Source organism: Nematostella vectensis, chromosome 13, assembly GCF_932526225.1.
Source record: "Nematostella vectensis chromosome 13, jaNemVect1.1, whole genome shotgun sequence".
NCBI classification, from domain to species: domain Eukaryota; kingdom Metazoa; phylum Cnidaria; class Anthozoa; order Actiniaria; family Edwardsiidae; genus Nematostella; species Nematostella vectensis.
Window position 1 is genome coordinate 12,697,365 of NC_064046.1, and position 18,752 is coordinate 12,716,116.

Genomic DNA, 18,752 nt, shown 5'->3' on the forward strand with positions numbered 1-18,752 from the left:
AAAAGCCAAAATCTGGTCTCGGCCTCGGCCTCGGCCTCACATTATTTGTGTTTTAAAAATCTCTCCGTAATACAAGGAACCAAGAGACTATCATGGTCTCTTGAAGGAACCTATAGCCACTGAAGAAGTTGTGTCTACTCTCTCTATCTGGAATTGCGCGTTTTCCTGTTTTTTTCCGTCATGTCGCCTGACCCTCATGTGACCACTAATTACAGCACAGGGATACCGCATGACTAGGACCCCGTGGAGTCACACTAAAGTCACTTCTATCACGCAACAATCCATAGTTATAAAACCCAAGGGACCTTGTAAAAAACGGGTTACAAACGGGTTACACAGTTTTATCAAAGAAGCAAGAGATCCTGAAGGCCCTCGAACTTCCGACCAGCGGTGAATTCAGAGGTCAAGATGGCGGACAGCGAAAGAGACGGGACGAAGAGAGGGTTTCGTTTTGCTATCGACAGGGGTGGAACTTTTACAGACGTGTACGCAGAGTGCCCTGGCGGTAAAGTCCGAGTCATGAAACTTCTCTCAGAAGATCCGGGTTACCCAGATGGGAACGCGCCGAGGGAAGCAATTAGACGAATTCTGCAAGAGGTTAGTTGTTCTAGAGGTAAAATTATAGAGCGCTGTTAGCCTTTTGTTGTTTATATAAATGAAGCAATTAAAGACTAGTAAAAAAGTGACCACAGCCGAAGCAGCTAAACAAATTTATTTTCAAAACTATGTTTCAAAATATTTATAATGAATGCAATTTTTATTTACTTATTTGCAAATTTCAGAATTTCTAGAACAGGTACCATGCTCCGAATGATGAATTTTTAACAACGAAAGGTGTATTGATTAAATATGCATATTTCTAACAAAAGAAGCGCTTGAAAAAAATATCTCTTGAACTAAGAAAGGTGGAGATTATTAATATAAAGTATTATTATTTTTTAATTATTAAAGTGTTAAAACTTTCTAACCTCCTGTTCATTGGGAACCAATAAGCATTTTTTTAAGACAGCCCCTTGTCATGGTATGATTGACAAGAACAGTATGACAGCAGAACCTTGACAAACATTATGCAGTCTCAGTATTTACGAAGCCCAAAAATATTTACCCTCAGGGAGCGGTCATCAATTACTATGTGGGGGGGGGGGGGGGGGGGTCAGTATTGCAAAACCCTGGGCTCAAAAAGTTTGCCCCCCCCTCCCAAGTACAAGTTCTAAAATCTGGAGGCCCAAAAGATTTGCACACTGCCACCACCACCACCTTTTTTTTATATTAGATAATTATATGTCTTAAAAACCACAGAGACATGATATACTGAGTGTAACTGAATATCAGCTTTATTAAAATAATAGATCAGCTAGCATGGCAATTTAGTCCTAATTAATTTAAGTTTGAACCTTCACTTTCTCTTATTTGAGGAGACTACATATACAATAGAAGGAAACATTGTGAACTCAGTAAAATTTACCTTTGAACAATGACTCTCTTGCTTAGTATTAAAACCAGACATTAGAAGTATTAAAACCAGATATTAGTATTAAAACCAGACATAAATTCCGCACCCCCAAAATGTTACCCCCCCTAAACCAGCGCCCAAAAAACATAGCCCACACTACATATTTGCCAGCCCCCAAGTAATAAATGACGGCTCCCTTAAAGAATTTTAATGGGTATTTTACAGAGGAGATGCAAATTATTGGAAAAAAAATACATGTACCATGGTGTACCAAATTACTCACATCAAAGTAAAAAATATTAGAGAGACTATATAAAAAGAGATTATTCAAAATATGATTTTTGCAAAGCTGTCACTCTCCTTGCAACAATAATTCTAGATCAAGGTGGTTAATTTTAAACAGGCGTGTACCCAGGGGGGTGCACATGCACCCCCTTGTCGGCCAAAAAGTGGGTCATTTCTTATTAAGGAATCTTCAAATACTATGCTTTTTCCATATGATACCTATGACTGCGCACCCTCCTCAGCCAATCCTAGGTACGCACCTGCATATAGTTGTTTCAAAGGCATAGGATAAGGTGGTGGTAGCTGAGATCAGACATAGTCAGACTGCATAACACAGCTAACAATCATGATTGCTTGATTTTGTGGAAGAAGGAAAACCAGAGAATCTAGAGAAAAAGTGAAGAAAGGGTGGAAAGTCCGCAAACCAAATCCGAATTCAAACCAATATTGGATTTGATACTCAATACCAGAATGCTACCAGCCAAACAGGGAGATTCGTGAGCTGTGCTTTATTGGCTAGGACATTGATTGTATTGTACAAGTACATAGCAAGGATTTTGAGCTGGAGAGGAGGGGTTGAATTGCCATTAAGTGGCCCAATAGCTCTTAGATATTTCCTCGTAGCTTGCAGTGTTTTGCGATTTTCTTTTATTTTGGAGTGGACCCTCCAGTCGAGTAGGAAGTTTCTGAAGGGGATTATATTCCAGGAATTTTATATTCCACAAATCATACACTCTGAACATCTAACCAGAGCATGTTTGCATGCAAAAATTACACTTTTCATTTCAGGAAACTGGTCAGAAAATTGCTCCGGGAGAACCTATGGATCCGGAACACATAGACTGGATTCGTATGGGTACAACTGTTGCCACTAACGCACTTCTTGAGCGCAAAGGAGAGAAGATGGCCCTGGCAGTCACTAGGGGCTTCCGGGACCTTTTACACATCGGCAATCAAACAAGACCTAAAATCTTTGATCTGGTATAAGAATATTATCTCTTTCATTTTAAACCCCAACACCATAATAGACACCTGGGGGGGTCATTCTGGTCATTTCCTAAATAGTTTAAGAATAAAACAGGGTTGGGAGTACAGGCCCCCCTGGCCGTAGGTTTTATTGCACTCTACTGTTTCATCTACACATAATTTCAATCGAACAAGACCCCAGTTTATTTATTTGATGTGTATCATTAAATAAACCCTTTATTATTGCCTATATTTTATTTTTTGATATCACTTCTTTGAATGCAGTCTTTGGTAACTATTATAGTTGTAATGTTCTCTTATTGTTTCAAAATTTTTTTTTTTTAATTGCTTGATTCTAGGAATTTGTTATGTATATGATTTCAGGAAGTGGCATGCCACGATGTATTGTATGAAGATGTTGTGGAGGTGAATGAGAGAGTAGTCCTTGTTCAAGAAGACTGTCAGATGAACTCTAAGTTTCCAATTGTGCAGGGCAACACTGGAGAACAGGTGATTAATTACAAAAATATATAATCTACTGTAGTCACACATCTACTTTAGGCTTGTACAACCATTCCCCAATCAATTTGGTGTCTAACTAAGAGGAGGCTATTCTTTTTTTAAAAAAATAATGCAAAAAGCCCAAATGGTTGTAATCATGAACCAGAAGAATAAAAACAAAACACCAAAAACTGGTATTCAACACGAATACCAGTTTTTGGTGTATTCTATTTTTGAAAAGGATATACACACAAATCTTTCAATCGGAGGTTCCTACTTCATTATGTCTCTAAATGAATAACCGATGAAAGGTGCACAGGGATACCACGAGCTATAAAGATAATTAATGTAACAATAATATTCTTAATATAATATTAATTTCCAGTCCCCTGACCATAAAATTATACATGGTTAATATTCTTGTTTTACAATATTCTGAATAAATATTTTTTTGGGGGCCCAAAGGTTCCACCCTTTTGATGTTCAGGAGTACTTCCACTTGAATGGCTAAGAGACAATGTTATTTTCCTTTTTTCTCAGCTTGAATTATGGCAAGCAGTGGATAAGGAACAACTGAAAAAAGATCTTCAGGTGAGATTCTGGCTTGATCAGTATACCTGTATTACATGTAAACATAATATTGACCTGGTATACTTGTCTTCAGGCCGTCCTTGATAAAGGCATCAAAAGTCTTGCAGTTGCTCTGATGCATTCTTACATGTAAGTACTATCAAATGGAAGCTTATTTTTTTTCTTGCTGATGGTGGTGATTGAAAGCTTCCCCCATTCCTTCTTTTTTATAAAATTTATTTTATAATATTTTGCATATTCAAGTGCAGAAAAATAGCATGTATTTGCACAGGACCTGGGGCCGGGTACACAGTTATCTGTTGGATAGGCACTACCCATCCAATAAAATCCCTATCCAGCAGATAGTTATCTGGCGGATAAAATAGTGAGCACAAAGCGTGGATAGAATGCTGGATAAGTGTTTGCTGAATAGCAATCATTTACCACTAAATGGCTTCCTGCTACCCTGGTAAATATGCAAAGCGTGCGCTGTTTTTCCAGAGCTTCAAAAAGTGCCAAAAAACAAACAGTTTATCAAGGCAAAGTGCATGTAAATTACGAAATGATCAAATGGGGATAGTGTTTAGCTTCTTCCTGTCTTTGGGAGTCACATTTTCTAGACAGAATGGACAATACAGTTTGATTCCAGTCCTGGAAGGGCTGCATGTAAGTTTGTAGTTAATTGCAAATTTACCAACTGTAAAATTTGTTCTCTAAATTCTGACAATAAATTAGAAAGCAAGATGCCTTTTTGTTTTTTCTTCACACTTATTCCGTGGAGAAGATTTAATCCAACCTCTGTCATCTGGATAATTTAACCTCTGGATAACTTTTATTCAAGCTTTGTGCAATCGAATCACGTCACTTGGATAAGTTTTATCCGCTGGGTAAAGATTTAACCGGTGGATAAGACTTATCCAAGCTTTGTGCAACTGGACCCTGGATAACAATATATATGTTTTTTAAGTTGCTCTATTACGATTTAATGTTATGTATGGTTGTCAACTTTTAGATGCTTATTTTGTTGTCTGCCCTGTTTGGCAAGTTTAAACTAGTTATTTTATTCACTAGATACAACACGCATGAGCGGGAGGTTGGCAAGCTTGCTCTGGAGATGGGTTTTGAGCAAGTTTCCCTCTCTTCTGATGTCATGCCCATGGCTAGAGTTGTACCAAGGGGATACACAGGTTTGTAGGGGAGTATTTGCATACCCTTATATATCAATCTAAACCTCTCAGAAACCAGGGGGATGCATAAGGGGTCTAGTTCAACAGTGATGGGTCCATGGCAGATCCAAGGCAGATCCCCTTGGAAAGAAATAAAATATGAAAGCGCTGTCCTGCAATCAGGTTCAGTAATGGTTTAGCTTGAACATGAGCCTATTGTGACTTATGCCTGAGCTAACACAGCAAGCAATGACCGAAGTCTCTAATGCTATGCGTGACTACCCGAACCCATGTGCACGTACTCCACACTCAGTCTAGAGTCATATTAATTACTAAATTATCAATATCCACAGCAAAGTATGAGGACTTAATTCCACTAATATGCCTTTTGCTGCAAATTTTGATTATTCATGCCCCCTCTAAAATGGACTACCTCTTCATGGAACTGTGGATCTACGCCAGATCAGGAATAGCTTCATGGATCACAAAACATTAAATTTCATGAATAATATTTGTAAACTCAATAAAAACATCGGAATGTTATCTGTTTTTGTAGCATGTGCTGATGGTTATCTGACCCCGTGCATCGCCCGTTATGTTTCTGGATTTGCCAAGGGGTTCAAAGGGGGACTGAAGGTGACAAACACTTTATTGCGACTTTCAATATTTTGGGGACTTTTGTCAATAATTTCCAGCTGCTAAGCCCCTTTCTGGTTTCCGTCATACAAACTAATGTTGTTACATTTGATGATTTTTGATTGGTCAGCCCTTCCTGGAGAGGTGGCGCGTTTGAAAACTATTTTTGTTTCAGTGCTTGGCCAATGTATTCGCTTCATGTATTTTGAATAATGGAAGCTAGAGGAGAAATAAGATGTTGGAAATTTTCAAAGTTTGCAGAATATTAAAAAGCTCGCTAAAAAAGCTAGTTTTGTACCCTAATGACACTACCATTACTGGTAACCTCTCTACTGTGCATAAAACAAACCCCCCTTTTCTTGTACAGTATGCACAATTTCACAGTGCTTGTTACATGAAATGTTGATGAAATAATCATCGCTTAACATTGTCAATTGTTTCTAGAATCTCAATGTGCTGTTCATGCAATCTGATGGCGGACTCACACCAGTCAACAAGTAACTAGCCCAAAACTGTTACCATTCTGTCAATGGGGATAGAGCGAGGGGTGTGCCATGTTTTGTGAGGGAAGGAGACCATCTGTTACCCAAAAACTTGGAGTTTTGTTATCCAGAATACAGTGAGGGGGATGGCCAGCTTATATGGGGAAATGGGGAAACTAGGTATTTTACCACCAGATAATAAGGTGTGGGGTGTGGCCAGGCTAATTGTGTGTGGGGAGAGGACACAACCACCCAGGACTCCACAGAGAAGCAACCCAATATGATGCATGTGAAACAAGCTCTTCTCTTTTTTTTAAAGAGGTCACTGTGGGCAACCAATCATGATTCTTCAACTTTTCTTCTAGGGAAACCCCTGTTACGATAAATGGAGGTTCCTCTTGTGATATTTGATTGACTTTTTGTGTGGCTTGTTTTTGGCAGATGTGGCTTTTTGCCACACAAAAAGGTTTTTTTTTACAAACACATCTCTCTTTCCATCATTGGACTGTGTGTCATTGGAGCTCACTCCATGTTATTTTCCAGATTCCATGGCTCGAAGGCAATTCTCTCAGGCCCTGCGGGGGGTGTGGTGAGTATGAAAGACAGGAGCATACACAGGGGAGGAGTGCACATAGTGTGTATGCACCCCCCTTGGCCACCAAAAAGTGGGTCATTTCCTATTGAAGGATCTTCAAATACTATAATTTTTCCATAAAATCAGGGCCGTAGCAGGGTTGGGGCACTGGGGGCATGTGCCCCCCAATGATTTAGAACATTACAAGGAAATGACCAGTAGGGACGTGGGTGTGCCCCCCCCCCAATATTTTCTTAATTTTTCTGTATTGTGTCCCCCCAAACTTAAGTGGCCTGCCATGGTTCTGACAATACCAAGGTGCATTGCCATCCCAGGAAATCCCCAGTAACATGCTTGTAGAGTACACGTCTGAAGTGCTCACCCTTAGCAATGCGTCTGCATGAGAATTTTGTCTGGTGAGACAAGCCTCATCCACATCTATTTTTGACGTTTTTGGCAGATGTTTAGTTTTCCTTCTAAATACCATCAGTGATAGAAAGCTAAGCAACCATAAATACTTTAGCCCAGTGCATCAACACCTGCCAGCTTTGCAGGCGAATTTTCGCTTGACTGACTATAGGACAAAGGAAACTGGAAATGGACTTCATGACATTTCCTTTGTCTTGTGGTAAGTCGAGCAAGATTTCGCCAGCAATGCTGGCAAGTACTGGCACAGTTTACACAGGGCTTTAGAGACCCATCATCAATATTGCATTTGTGTATTTATGCCAGAATATCAGAATATTTTCTACCGTCTATTTGTTCTCACTGTGTTAGACAATGCACTCTACATTATTCAGGTTGGGTATGCAATGACGACATACCAGAGGGCAGCACAGGGGAGACCTGTCATTGGCTTTGACATGGGTGGTATGTTTAATTAATAATGCATTTAGTGTAAAAATTGTATAAATATACAAAAAAACCATATTAATTATATTATCAGGGCCGTAACAGGGGGTTGGGCTCTGGGGGCACGTTCCCCCCAATATTTTAAAAAATATAAGGAAATAACCAGTAGGGGTGTGGCTGGGCCCCCAATATTTTCTTAATGTTCATGTATTGTGCCCCAGTAATTTTTCTAGGCCTGCTACAGCACTGATTATTATTTTAAATAATATATATTAATATTCTGAAATAATTAAAGAGAGATAAATGAGATAAATACAAATAATAAAAAGTTCTGAGATAATTGACAAGCAGATTGCTATTGATATGAATGAAAGATATGTGTTTATAAGGAAAAGGAGCTAATTAGTAAAGCTGTTTCATTTCAATTAAAGTTGCAGTTTTATCAATTGTATATTCATCCAGCAATCTTGCAAAGCCTAGTTCACCTTGCAGAGAGGTGGCACTGTTGGAAGCCATTCCAATGCTTGCCATGTTTTAAGAATGTTAAATGACAAAGAAGTCCATTTGGCTGCTGAATTTTTTTCCCGAGATTTCACAAATTATTGGAAGCTGCAAGTAACGTATTGGTTGAGCTTTCGACTTCTGGATTTGAGGGTTTGTAATCCACAGGAACATCGACTGATGTATCCAGATTTGCTGGTCATTATGAACACGTGTTTGAAACCACGACTGCTGGGATCACCATCCAAGCACCGCAGGTAACTGGAATATATTAATCCACTTGTAGATTCCCTGTGAAATAATATTTTATAACAAAAAAATATGGGAGTTTTAACATCAACAATTTGGCATAATTTAACACTCTCAACCCAGATTTCTGAAAGCCATCATTTTGTTGATAGCCACAAAAGACCCACCCAAAATATTCGATATTACTGTGGAAAAGTAGTGTTGGCCGGGGAGATCTGATAACCAAGGGATTTCGGTGCAGAAAGGTTCCTTGCAATTTGACTGTTTGATGGCTTACACTCCTGAGAAAATATTAAACGACAATTTTGATGCGTTGCTTCGTAGTTCAAAAAGAACCAGTGGCAGGGATGTGTTTGAAAATGCAATGTATATATCAATTTATTGTAAGAAATCTCGCATAATTTTGACCTAATGAGCGGCAGGAGGCACGACTTTTGCAAATTTGGGTGGCTCGTACAAGAGCCGTTTGGTTTTGTTGTAAAGCGTAGGCAACACTTTACTTCTTGGCGGCCTTTTTAGCGGGCTTCTTGGCGGCGGCTTTCTTCGCAGGTTTCTTGGCGGCTGGCTTCTTTGAAGGCTTGGGTTTTGCAGCTTTCTTGGCAGCAGGCTTTTTGGCAGCGGGTTTCTTTGCTGCTTTCTTGGGAGACTTTGGTGCCTTCTTCGCTGCCGGCTTCTTTTTGGGAGTTTTGGCCTTCTTGGGCTTTGCTGCGGGCTTTTTGGCGGCGGGTTTCTTTGGCTTTTTCTCAGCGACAGTCTTATTAAGTTTGAATGAGCCTGAAGCGCCTACACCCTTTGTATGAATCAAACTCCCTGCCAAGCTCATGCGCTTGAGTGCAAGTTTGACGTGGACATCGGCGTTATCTTGAACCTTGTAGTTGGCCTTGATGTATTTCACGATGGCCTGGCGGGAAGATCCGTTGCGTTCCTTCAGTGCACCGATAGCTGTCTTGATCATGTCGGCGTACTTTGGGTGCTCGGCTGGCTTGGCCGGTGCCTTCTTAACTTTCGTATCGTTAGACATGTTAATGGTTGCGTTTTATTTAGGATGACTGATACGATTCGAGTCTAGAACGAGATTGAATAATTTAGAAGCGCCTCCGCGTTTTAGTCACTCGCTGTCGGACCTCTGCGGGAACAGTATTCTGCATTTTAATGGCTGCTGAGCAAAATGTGTTTGTTGCTAAAATGTTACCTCAAATTATCGCTCAGCGAATCGGGTATTTCCTAAAAAATCCCAATAAATTTTGAGAGACATAAATATAGATTCATTTCTGTAAGTTTAATAAAATATTGCTCAATCTAGTTGGGAGTGAGAACTAATTTTCTAGCTCGGATCAAAGATGTATTTTGCGTCTTTCTGTGATTTTCATAAAATAACCTTTTATCGAGTGCAATTCTTAAACTAAACATGGCTAGAATAGAAAGTATATACGTGTCTGAATCATTATTTACCATCGGTGGTTGTAAGTTTGTTTTTTTCAATGTCTGCAGGAACGTCCTATGTTTTTCACAAGCACAACATTCAGTACCCTCTACATTGGTGCCTTATGTGTATTATCAATTAACTAACGGTTTTCTTCTTCAGTAATAGGCTAACTAGATCAAAATTAGAATTAATGTATTATCAGGTAATTTTTTTTACCGTAATTACAATTTTTGATTATGTAGGGCTTTTTTGTATATTTTTTTAGGGATAAACAAAATTCGCCCTTCGCATGTTTACTGATAAGATTTGCGCGCCATATTATAATACTGTATACTCACTCGGCCAATCTACCGTATATATTGATCACAGAGTCTAGCAAATGGACCTAGAGATTATGTTTACATATATACTTTTTAGTAGAAATGTTTCGTGCTTTATAAAATGGGCTTGTAATGTTGTTGAAAGGGTTCATATTCCAATGTCTATCTCGATCTGTTAGGGGGCCCTGTTAGATTGGTTCTTAACCGACTATTTAAGCCCTGAACTACACTCAGTTTTAATTCATATTATCTCGTTTTGATGAACATAGCTACAGGAGCTAGAAATACATAGATATCATATTGTGTAGAATACGGGGAGTAACGCAAACCCAAAAGTGAGTTATTTTGCGTTTCTAACTTTCGCCTCGAGCAGCAGTTCGGCCTTGACTTTAGATTTATTATAGAGGAGTAGCTAGTTCGTGTTGTATTCTTTCATTGAATAAAAAAAAAAAAACAAAGTTTGGTAATGAGCAAACGAGAAACATGTTTTATTTGTTTATCAGAGTTTCTATGTAAGTATTTTCAGGCCGCTTCATAGGTCACGCGATGAAATAATATTCCTTCATTCTTTTAAATAGGTCACGCTAAGAAATAAAGATTCCTTCATTCGTTTTATATAAATAGAAAGTTGATTGAAGTAACCGTAGGGTTCTCTTTTCCTTTACCTCGTGATTTCTATCGCCTTTGATTTGAATTTGCGACAGCGTTCATTTTAGCGCGCCGTTAGCTTAAATCGCCTACATAAATAAAATGTTTGCGGGAAGTTCGCCAAGTCATTTTGTTTATCTGGTGTCGCCATTTTTTTCTTCAAGGTTGTAGAATGATAGAAATCGAAGTTTTAAGCCGAATTGGAGGTGCTGTTGTGTCTGTTTTCCCGCGCAAAACAACAACATGGAGATGTTCAACACAAAAACTTCTGTCATATGTAATTGCGAAAAAGATGATGTAGGTTTGACTTTATTGCATGTGGTGGCTCCTAAAGGAGCCGTTTTATTGTGTTCTTGCGAGGAACTGTTTACGCTCTCTCGCCACGGATGCGGCGGGCAAGCTGGATGTCCTTGGGCATGATGGTGACTCGCTTGGCGTGGATGGCGCACAAGTTGGTGTCCTCAAACAGACCAACGAGATAAGCCTCGCTAGCCTCCTGAAGAGCCATCACGGCGGAGCTCTGAAAGCGCAGGTCGGTCTTGAAGTCCTGAGCGATCTCACGGACCAGACGCTGGAAGGGCAGCTTGCGGATCAGAAGCTCAGTCGACTTCTGGTAGCGACGGATCTCTCGGAGAGCGACGGTACCGGGCCTGTAACGATGAGGCTTCTTCACTCCACCGGTGGCGGGAGCACTTTTACGTGCTGCCTTGGTGGCGAGCTGCTTACGGGGAGCCTTTCCTCCGGTAGATTTACGGGCGGTTTGCTTGGTACGAGCCATTACAAATTGTCTTACTCAGAAAGTAAAGATTGTCGAATAAGTGAACTTGTGACCTTGTTTTTTGAATTTTATACTAGGCGCGCTTGCTTTTGATTGGTCACTAATAAAGGCTTTTGATTGGTTAGCTGCTCGAACACTGTGAGACGATTGGTTCGATTTCGATCCGGCAAACTTTCAAGCTCGCTACTTTGAGACTCGCGCGTTTACTTAGACACGAACTTTACTTTTTGGAGTATATTGATTCAATTAGTTTAAGAGCTAAACTGTTGAAAGCCACACACACAAATATGCTTATAGAAAATGTGTGTATAGATATCTTATTTCGTTTCTAAAAATGTCATAAATAGCGCGATCATCGGCAGCGATGCATTCTAATAACTCTGCTTTTCTCAAATTTTGAATATATTGAGTAAAATATATTGAGGAAGGGTCATTACTAAATGTAAATGAAGTACTTATAGCGGGAGATATCTTTGGTTTGTTGGTTTCCAACGAACTGTCAGATAAAACATTCAAAGCAAATGTTTATTCATGTTGATGTGATATAGTCTGGCGGATCCAAATGTTAGTGATTTGATTGGTTTAAAACTGTTCTTACCTCATCGGAAACTTCTTTATTATCAACCAAATCTTTTGAGGGTCAAATAAACATAACCCCGAGTTCGAATTACTCGCTTCTCATTGGTGTATTTCGATCCGTTGTGGTCTGTGGTAGACGTATAAAGCAAGCGATTTCGTCAGCGCCCGCCAATTTCAAAGAAGATTTGATCGCAAAGTTGAACGTTATTCGAATCACTATTTCACAAAATGTCTGGTCGTGGCAAAGGCAAAGCTAAGGGCACCAAGTCCAAGACTCGTTCATCCCGTGCCGGGCTTCAGTTCCCCGTCGGTCGTATCCACCGTCATCTGCGCAAAGGCAACTACGCCGAGCGTGTTGGTGCTGGCGCACCGGTCTACATGGCCGCCGTGCTCGAGTACCTGAGCGCTGAGATCCTCGAGTTGGCCGGCAACGCTGCCCGCGACAACAAGAAGACCAGGATCATCCCCCGTCACTTGCAGTTGGCCGTCAGGAACGACGAGGAGTTGAACAGGCTGCTCAACGGTGTCACCATCGCTCAGGGTGGTGTGCTGCCCAACATCCAGGCCGTGCTTCTTCCCAAGAAGACCGAGAAGAAGGCAGCACCTGGAAAGAAGGGCTCTCAATCTCAAGAATTCTAAGCGACTCGCTTAGATCCTCACAACGGCTCTTTTAGGAGCCACCCACATTTGAAAAGAGTCAATTGCCCGGCATCAAATACTCATAAAATTTTGGCGCGCAAATTGACCGCCATTTCTATTTCGAAGTTTTATAACTTACACCAACTCAATCGTCGATCACTACACCATTGCTACAAAGCTTTGTCACTGTAGATATGTTGTTCTTGGTCGAATGCTTTTCCCTACTAAACTACAATCCCAAATCACATTGAAATTTTTGCTGGCCTTTTATTAATTTTATAATTATTGGTTCGAACTTACGTAACCTTATTTTGTGTCAGCATCCCATTTCTGTTCGTTATAGATTAACCTGAATTTTTTGAATTGCTTGTACGAACATCAATTTGACATCTTTAAGCCTCACCCACCACTGAGCATTGCACTGCTTCCTCCACACACGTCCTTCTGCTTGAATTCTCGAACAGAACCCCCTCATCTCCTTTCTGTAGACCGTGAGCACACACCTGCATCTCAAGAACTTGAACAGCTCCACATTACACCTGAGGAACTTGTGAACTTGGCAGCTGTTACCTTTGATACCTAAATACCTCACAAACGGCCCATAGATATGACACATTACGCGCGATGAACCAACCGACAGCGTGAACCATGCTACTCCCCAACTCTACCGTAATGCCCGTGAGAGTTGAGAAGGAACATAGGCTCGTGCTTTGGTTGCGCGGGTAATACAGGACATTATTATCGCTAGTATCGACCTGAATTTTTTGAATTGCTTGTAATTAATACATTATTTACATTCGCCTTTTACTCTTGGAATAGGTGTATGGGACTGGTTTCCCTAAATAATCACTACCTTATTACATTTAATTTTTGCGAAAATTTTGAGATGGCGTTATTTCGCGACACTTTGTTTTCGCGATTTTCCTATTTTCGTAAAAAAAACAGATCACTTTATTTTCGCGATTTGGTGAAATAAAATCAAGCAAAACAAGTGGAATTAAAATGTGCTGTAATCATCAAAACTGACACAATTTGTAACAAAAAGATGCGTTGCCTAAATTTATTTTCATAAAAATCTATAAATACAAGTCCAACTCAACCCCTCACCGTACTATATGTACATTAGATGACTAAATAGACAAGATGTTTCCTGATTGAAAAAGCTTTCAATCAAATAAACCGCTTTTTCAGAATCTAAAAGGTATTATTTATGAGATTGCCATATGAAATTCCCATTCAATAACAATCAAAGATGAGCAAAAAACGATAATAGTCAATTACAAAATGAATGTTTTTTCCACTGGCATGTCTTTAAATTTCGGTGGGAGTACAATAAATGGTTGTTTTATATTTTGGGCAGTAATTTCAAGCTAATTTGAAGTGGGCAACTTGTGTAGCTTATTCTTTTTTGGAGGGGAGGAGGGGAGGTTATTTGAAGGAGATTAATAGAAGACCTAAGCAACAAGCAGTTGCGAATCTAGGATTTAGAAAGGGAGGTGAACTTTTTGAAAGTCTGTCGCAGTTTTCTTCAGATTTTAAGGAATATAGATTTTATGTTACAAATTCTTCTACAAAATTTCGAGAATACTTTTATTTTACCTGTTTGTGAAAATGAAAGAAAACCATAAGCATAACAGCTCCTCTTACTCTCTGGAGGAATACTTAGAAGAATATATCGCCATCCTCCATGGTTGCGCTGCTGTAAAACGCCCACAGACCTCCATCCTGTCGATCAACACTGTTTCGTATCCTATCGTGCAACCCAGCAAATTTTGCAAAAATCTTCCAGTTTGCGCTTTCTATTTATGGGAGCAAGTGCATTAATCACAACACAATTTTAAATAAATTCCACCAGAGAGTTGTCGAAAAAACTTGAAGAGCTCATGGCGAAAACCCAACATATTGCATACTATATTGCAGGGTTGGCAAATGACTACATTCAGTGAGTGAAGGCAACATCCTTGATATTCGGCATCCGGTGATGACTTACAGTAGCTATTCCCACATAACCTCCTTTCTTATCCGAGCTCAATTTATGGGCTAATATGCCTATGTCTATGGCAGTTGGTCAAGTCAATCTCGTTTTTAGCCAGGAATTCTGGTATCGCTGTTGCTAAAGCTTGGCCAGTGGGGCATGTTGATAAGTTCATCACAGCTTCAGTTTGCTTGTCCACTCTACTATGTGTGAGCATGAATTTGCCGGTTGCGCTCTGTCTAGCGTGTGGTAATATATGAGTTCATATTACATTTTAAAGAATGCTAGATAGATATTTAAATAGAAAAAAGTAAGGCGCATCTTGATCAGTTACAGCCGAATTCGGCGATGCCCACCAGGGGGCTCTCCATAAAAGTAGACAATAGGGTAATCGCCCTATCTTTGAGGGCATTAATTAAACCAACTGCTATTAAATTCTCTCACTTTTGCTATACCCTTAGGGGGTCTCACGGGTCTCACAACGATTTTAGAGCTAAGGGTTAGACACCCAACGTTCTATCTTTTAGGGTAAAAAAATGTTGTTTAAAAGTGCTATCTGAGGGGGTTTTTAGCTTTTCTGTTCTGCCAGTCGGACCATTCTAATTTATAATTAATTCCCTGTTTCGCCTAGTGCAGTGGCCTGGCTTTCTGTCGCAACAATTTCCCTGTTTTCGTCCAGATAACATCAAATTCCATAAAAGCTTTTTTTTAAATTCTTTTCTTTTTGCCCAACAAAGTGGGTGACATGTCACCCCTGGATCCCCCACTGACAAGTGGCGAGTTTGCATGTCTCTACACAATAAAATAAAATACAACAAGTTTGGTTGAAGACCAATTTACGAAATAACCCAATGAGTAGAACAATATAAAACAAGCTTTGACTTCATTAATTCAACAAGTCTTCATTCACCAAGAGTTTGGCACAAATGTTCTCTAAATTTACATAAATGCTTACTTGTGTATATCCTCCAGGGATAAATTCTGTGTATGTAATGATGGGGTTTGTTATAAATAGAAGTGATATGTAAACATTTTTGCAGCATTTTTGGTTTTCTTGACATAAGCAACAATATATACATATGCCATTAAAGAAATTGCTAATCTTATCCACGTTGATGAAATAGCTTAGAAATAACTGCAGAATCATGACTCTTTATACTTCAACGATTGATTCTGTGTATGTTGGGAAGGGGTTTCGTATGAATTGAAGTGAAATGAAGATCTGCCCTGAGGTGAATGGTTTTTGCTCTGTAATTTTCAGCTTGATATTAACACAGTTGCAGCAGGGGGAGGCTCCAGGCTGTTCTTCAGGGCTGGACAGCCAATGGTTGGACCAGAATCGGCAGGTGCTCTACCTGGACCTGTTTGCTACCGTAAAGGTGGGTATATTTACAAAATATATACAAAATATACCAATGTATTTTCAATCGTAAACCATAATAAAGAAGTGGTTGATCAACATTCTTTAACTAACATTCATTAAATTAGGCCCCCCTTTCAGGGCCCCTTTTTCTCAGCCAGCTCAATATCCCTGTTGAATAATGAGCCATCCCTAAGACTATTGTAAGTATGAGTGTGTTCTATAGGCTCTATCATACAAAGGGCATTAAACCCCTGACCCTCAAGTAAACTCTCCCTGTGCTTTTTCTATGCTTCGACAGGTGGACCCTTAGCTGTTACTGACGCCAACTTGGTACTTGGCCGACTTCTGCCAGAGTAAGTGTTTTCAAATGCTTACCTAAGGGCGCATAGTGTGGTGTGCACCCCCCTTGAACACCAAAAAATGCATCTGTTTTTATTCAAATAAAGTCTCCAAGTATGGAAGTAAGTGAATTTTGGAAGAGTTTTCTGGGAGGGGGGAGGGGGCTCAACATTGCAGTCCAGGGCAGGATCTTAAGAGCGTTTGGTTGCTATTCCACTCCATATTTTGATAATTTTTCTGGTACATTTTTTTATTTCCTTGTTTAATTCTCAGGTTTCTCTACACTTTTTGTATGGAGTCTGGATTCCCCTAGTAATGTGTCCTAACTAGTTACTTTTTCAAAAATTGCGAATGAGGAATGGCTTTATCCGCATGAAGAAAAAGATAAAATATTGAATAAATATAAACATAAACAAACTATGAAAAAAGAAATGGACCTAAAATATTGAATAAATATAAACATAAACAAACTATGAAAAAAGAGATGGACCTAAAATATTGAATAAATATAAACATAAACAAACTATGAAAAAAGAGATGGACCTAAAATATTGAATAAATATAAACATAAACAAACTATGAAAAAAGAGATGGACCTAAAATATTGAATAAATATAAACATAAACAAACTATGAAAAAAGAGATGGACCTAAAATATTGAATAAATATAAACATAAACAAACTATGAAAAAAGAGATGGACCTAAAATATTGAATAAATATAAACATAAACAAACTATGAAAAAAGAGATGGACCTAAAATATTGAATAAATATAAACATAAACAAACTATGAAAAAAGAGATGGACCTAAAATATTGAATAAATATAAACATAAACAAACTATGAAAAAAGAGATGGACCTAAAATATTGAATAAATATAAACATAAACAAACTATGAAAAAAGAGATGGACCTAAAATATTGAATAAATATAAACATAAACAAACTATGAAAAAAGAGATGGACCTAAAATATTGAATAAATATAAACATAAACAAACTATGAAAACAGAGATGGACCTAAAATATTGAATAAATATAAACATAAACAAACTATGAAAAAAGAGATGGACCTAAAATATTGAATAAATATAAACATAAACAAACTATGAAAAAAGAGATGGACCTAAAATATTGAATAAATATAAACATAAACAAACTATGAAAAAAGAGATGGACCTAAAATATTGAATAAATATAAACATAAACAAACTATGAAAAAAGAGATGGACCTAAAATATTGAATAAATATAAACATAAACAAACTATGAAAAAAGAGATGGACCTAAAATATTGAATAAATATAAACATAAACAAACTATGAAAAAAGAGATGGACCTAAAATATTGAATAAATATAAACATAAACAAACTATGAAAAAAGAGATGGACCTAAAATATTGAATAAATATAAACATAAACAAACTATGAAAAAAGAGATGGACCTAAAATATTGAATAAATATAAACATAAACAAACTATGAAAAAAGAGATGGACCTAAAATATTGAATAAATATAAACATAAACAAACTATGAAAAAAGAGATGGACCTAAAATATTGAATAAATATAAACATAAACAAACTATGAAAAAAGAGATGGACCTAAAATATTGAATAAATATAAACATAAACAAACTATGAAAAAAGAGATGGACCTAAAATATTGAATAAATATAAACATAAACAAACTATGAAAAAAGAGATGGACCTAAAATATTGAATAAATATAAACATAAACAAACTATGAAAAAAGAGATGGACCTAAAATATTGAATAAATATAAACATAAACAAACTATGAAAAAAGAGATGGACCTAAAATATTGAATAAATATAAACATAAACAAACTATGAAAAAAGAGATGGACCTAAAATATTGAATAAATATAAACATAAACAAACTATGAAAAAAGAGATGGACCTAAAATATTGAATAAATATAAACATAAACAAACTATGAAAAAAGAGATGGACCTAAAATATTGAATAAATATAAACATAAACAAACTATGAAAAAAGAGATGGACCTAAAATATTGAATAAATATAAACATAAACAAACTATGAAAAAAGAGATGGACCTAAAATATTGAATAAATATAAACATAAACAAACTATGAAAAAAGAGATGGACCTAAAATATTGAATAAATATAAACATAAACAAACTATGAAAAAAGAGATGGACCTAAAATATTGAATAAATATAAACATAAACAAACTATGAAAAAAGAGATGGACCTAAAATATTGAATAAATATAAACATAAACAAACTATGAAAACAGAGATGGACCTAAAATATTGAATAAATATAAACATAAACAAACTATGAAAAAAGAGATGGACCTAAAATATTGAATAAATATAAACATAAACAAACTATGAAAAAAGAGATGGACCTAAAATATTGAATAAATATAAACATAAACAAACTATGAAAAAAGAGATGGA

The 18,752-nt window shown here is 37.6% G+C and overlaps 4 protein-coding genes across 4 annotated transcripts in view; 2 read left to right on the forward strand and 2 right to left on the reverse strand.

Moving 5' to 3' along the window:
- The first annotated feature begins 235 nt into the window (after positions 1-235).
- LOC116603342 (5-oxoprolinase) overlaps positions 236-18,752 on the forward strand; it is a 47,578-nt gene continuing 29,061 nt past the window's right edge. The window contains exons 1-13 of the mRNA XM_048720696.1: positions 236-597; positions 2,528-2,719; positions 3,089-3,214; positions 3,746-3,796; positions 3,870-3,925; positions 4,847-4,962; positions 5,498-5,577; positions 6,022-6,074; positions 6,603-6,648; positions 7,434-7,503; positions 8,155-8,243; positions 15,862-15,979; positions 16,262-16,316. Coding sequence (XP_048576653.1) covers positions 409-597; positions 2,528-2,719; positions 3,089-3,214; positions 3,746-3,796; positions 3,870-3,925; positions 4,847-4,962; positions 5,498-5,577; positions 6,022-6,074; positions 6,603-6,648; positions 7,434-7,503; positions 8,155-8,243; positions 15,862-15,979; positions 16,262-16,316 — 1,241 coding nt within the window. The 5' untranslated portion in view covers positions 236-408. The remainder of the gene's footprint in view (positions 598-2,527; positions 2,720-3,088; positions 3,215-3,745; positions 3,797-3,869; positions 3,926-4,846; positions 4,963-5,497; positions 5,578-6,021; positions 6,075-6,602; positions 6,649-7,433; positions 7,504-8,154; positions 8,244-15,861; positions 15,980-16,261; positions 16,317-18,752) is intronic.
- LOC116603287 (histone H1-delta) lies at positions 7,337-9,778 on the reverse strand. Its single transcript, XM_032364288.2, has one exon. It carries the CDS (start codon positions 9,254-9,256, stop codon positions 8,732-8,734), a length of 525 nt encoding a protein of 174 aa, XP_032220179.2. The 5' UTR covers positions 9,257-9,778; the 3' UTR covers positions 7,337-8,731.
- On the reverse strand, positions 10,441-11,434 carry LOC116603289 (histone H3). The gene has a single exon (XM_032364290.2). It carries the CDS (start codon positions 11,405-11,407, stop codon positions 10,997-10,999), a length of 411 nt encoding a protein of 136 aa, XP_032220181.1. The 5' UTR covers positions 11,408-11,434; the 3' UTR covers positions 10,441-10,996.
- Positions 12,085-12,872, forward strand: LOC116603288 (histone H2A-like). Its single transcript, XM_032364289.2, has one exon. The coding sequence runs from the start codon at positions 12,215-12,217 to the stop codon at positions 12,623-12,625; it is 411 nt and encodes a 136-aa protein (XP_032220180.2). The 5' UTR covers positions 12,085-12,214; the 3' UTR covers positions 12,626-12,872.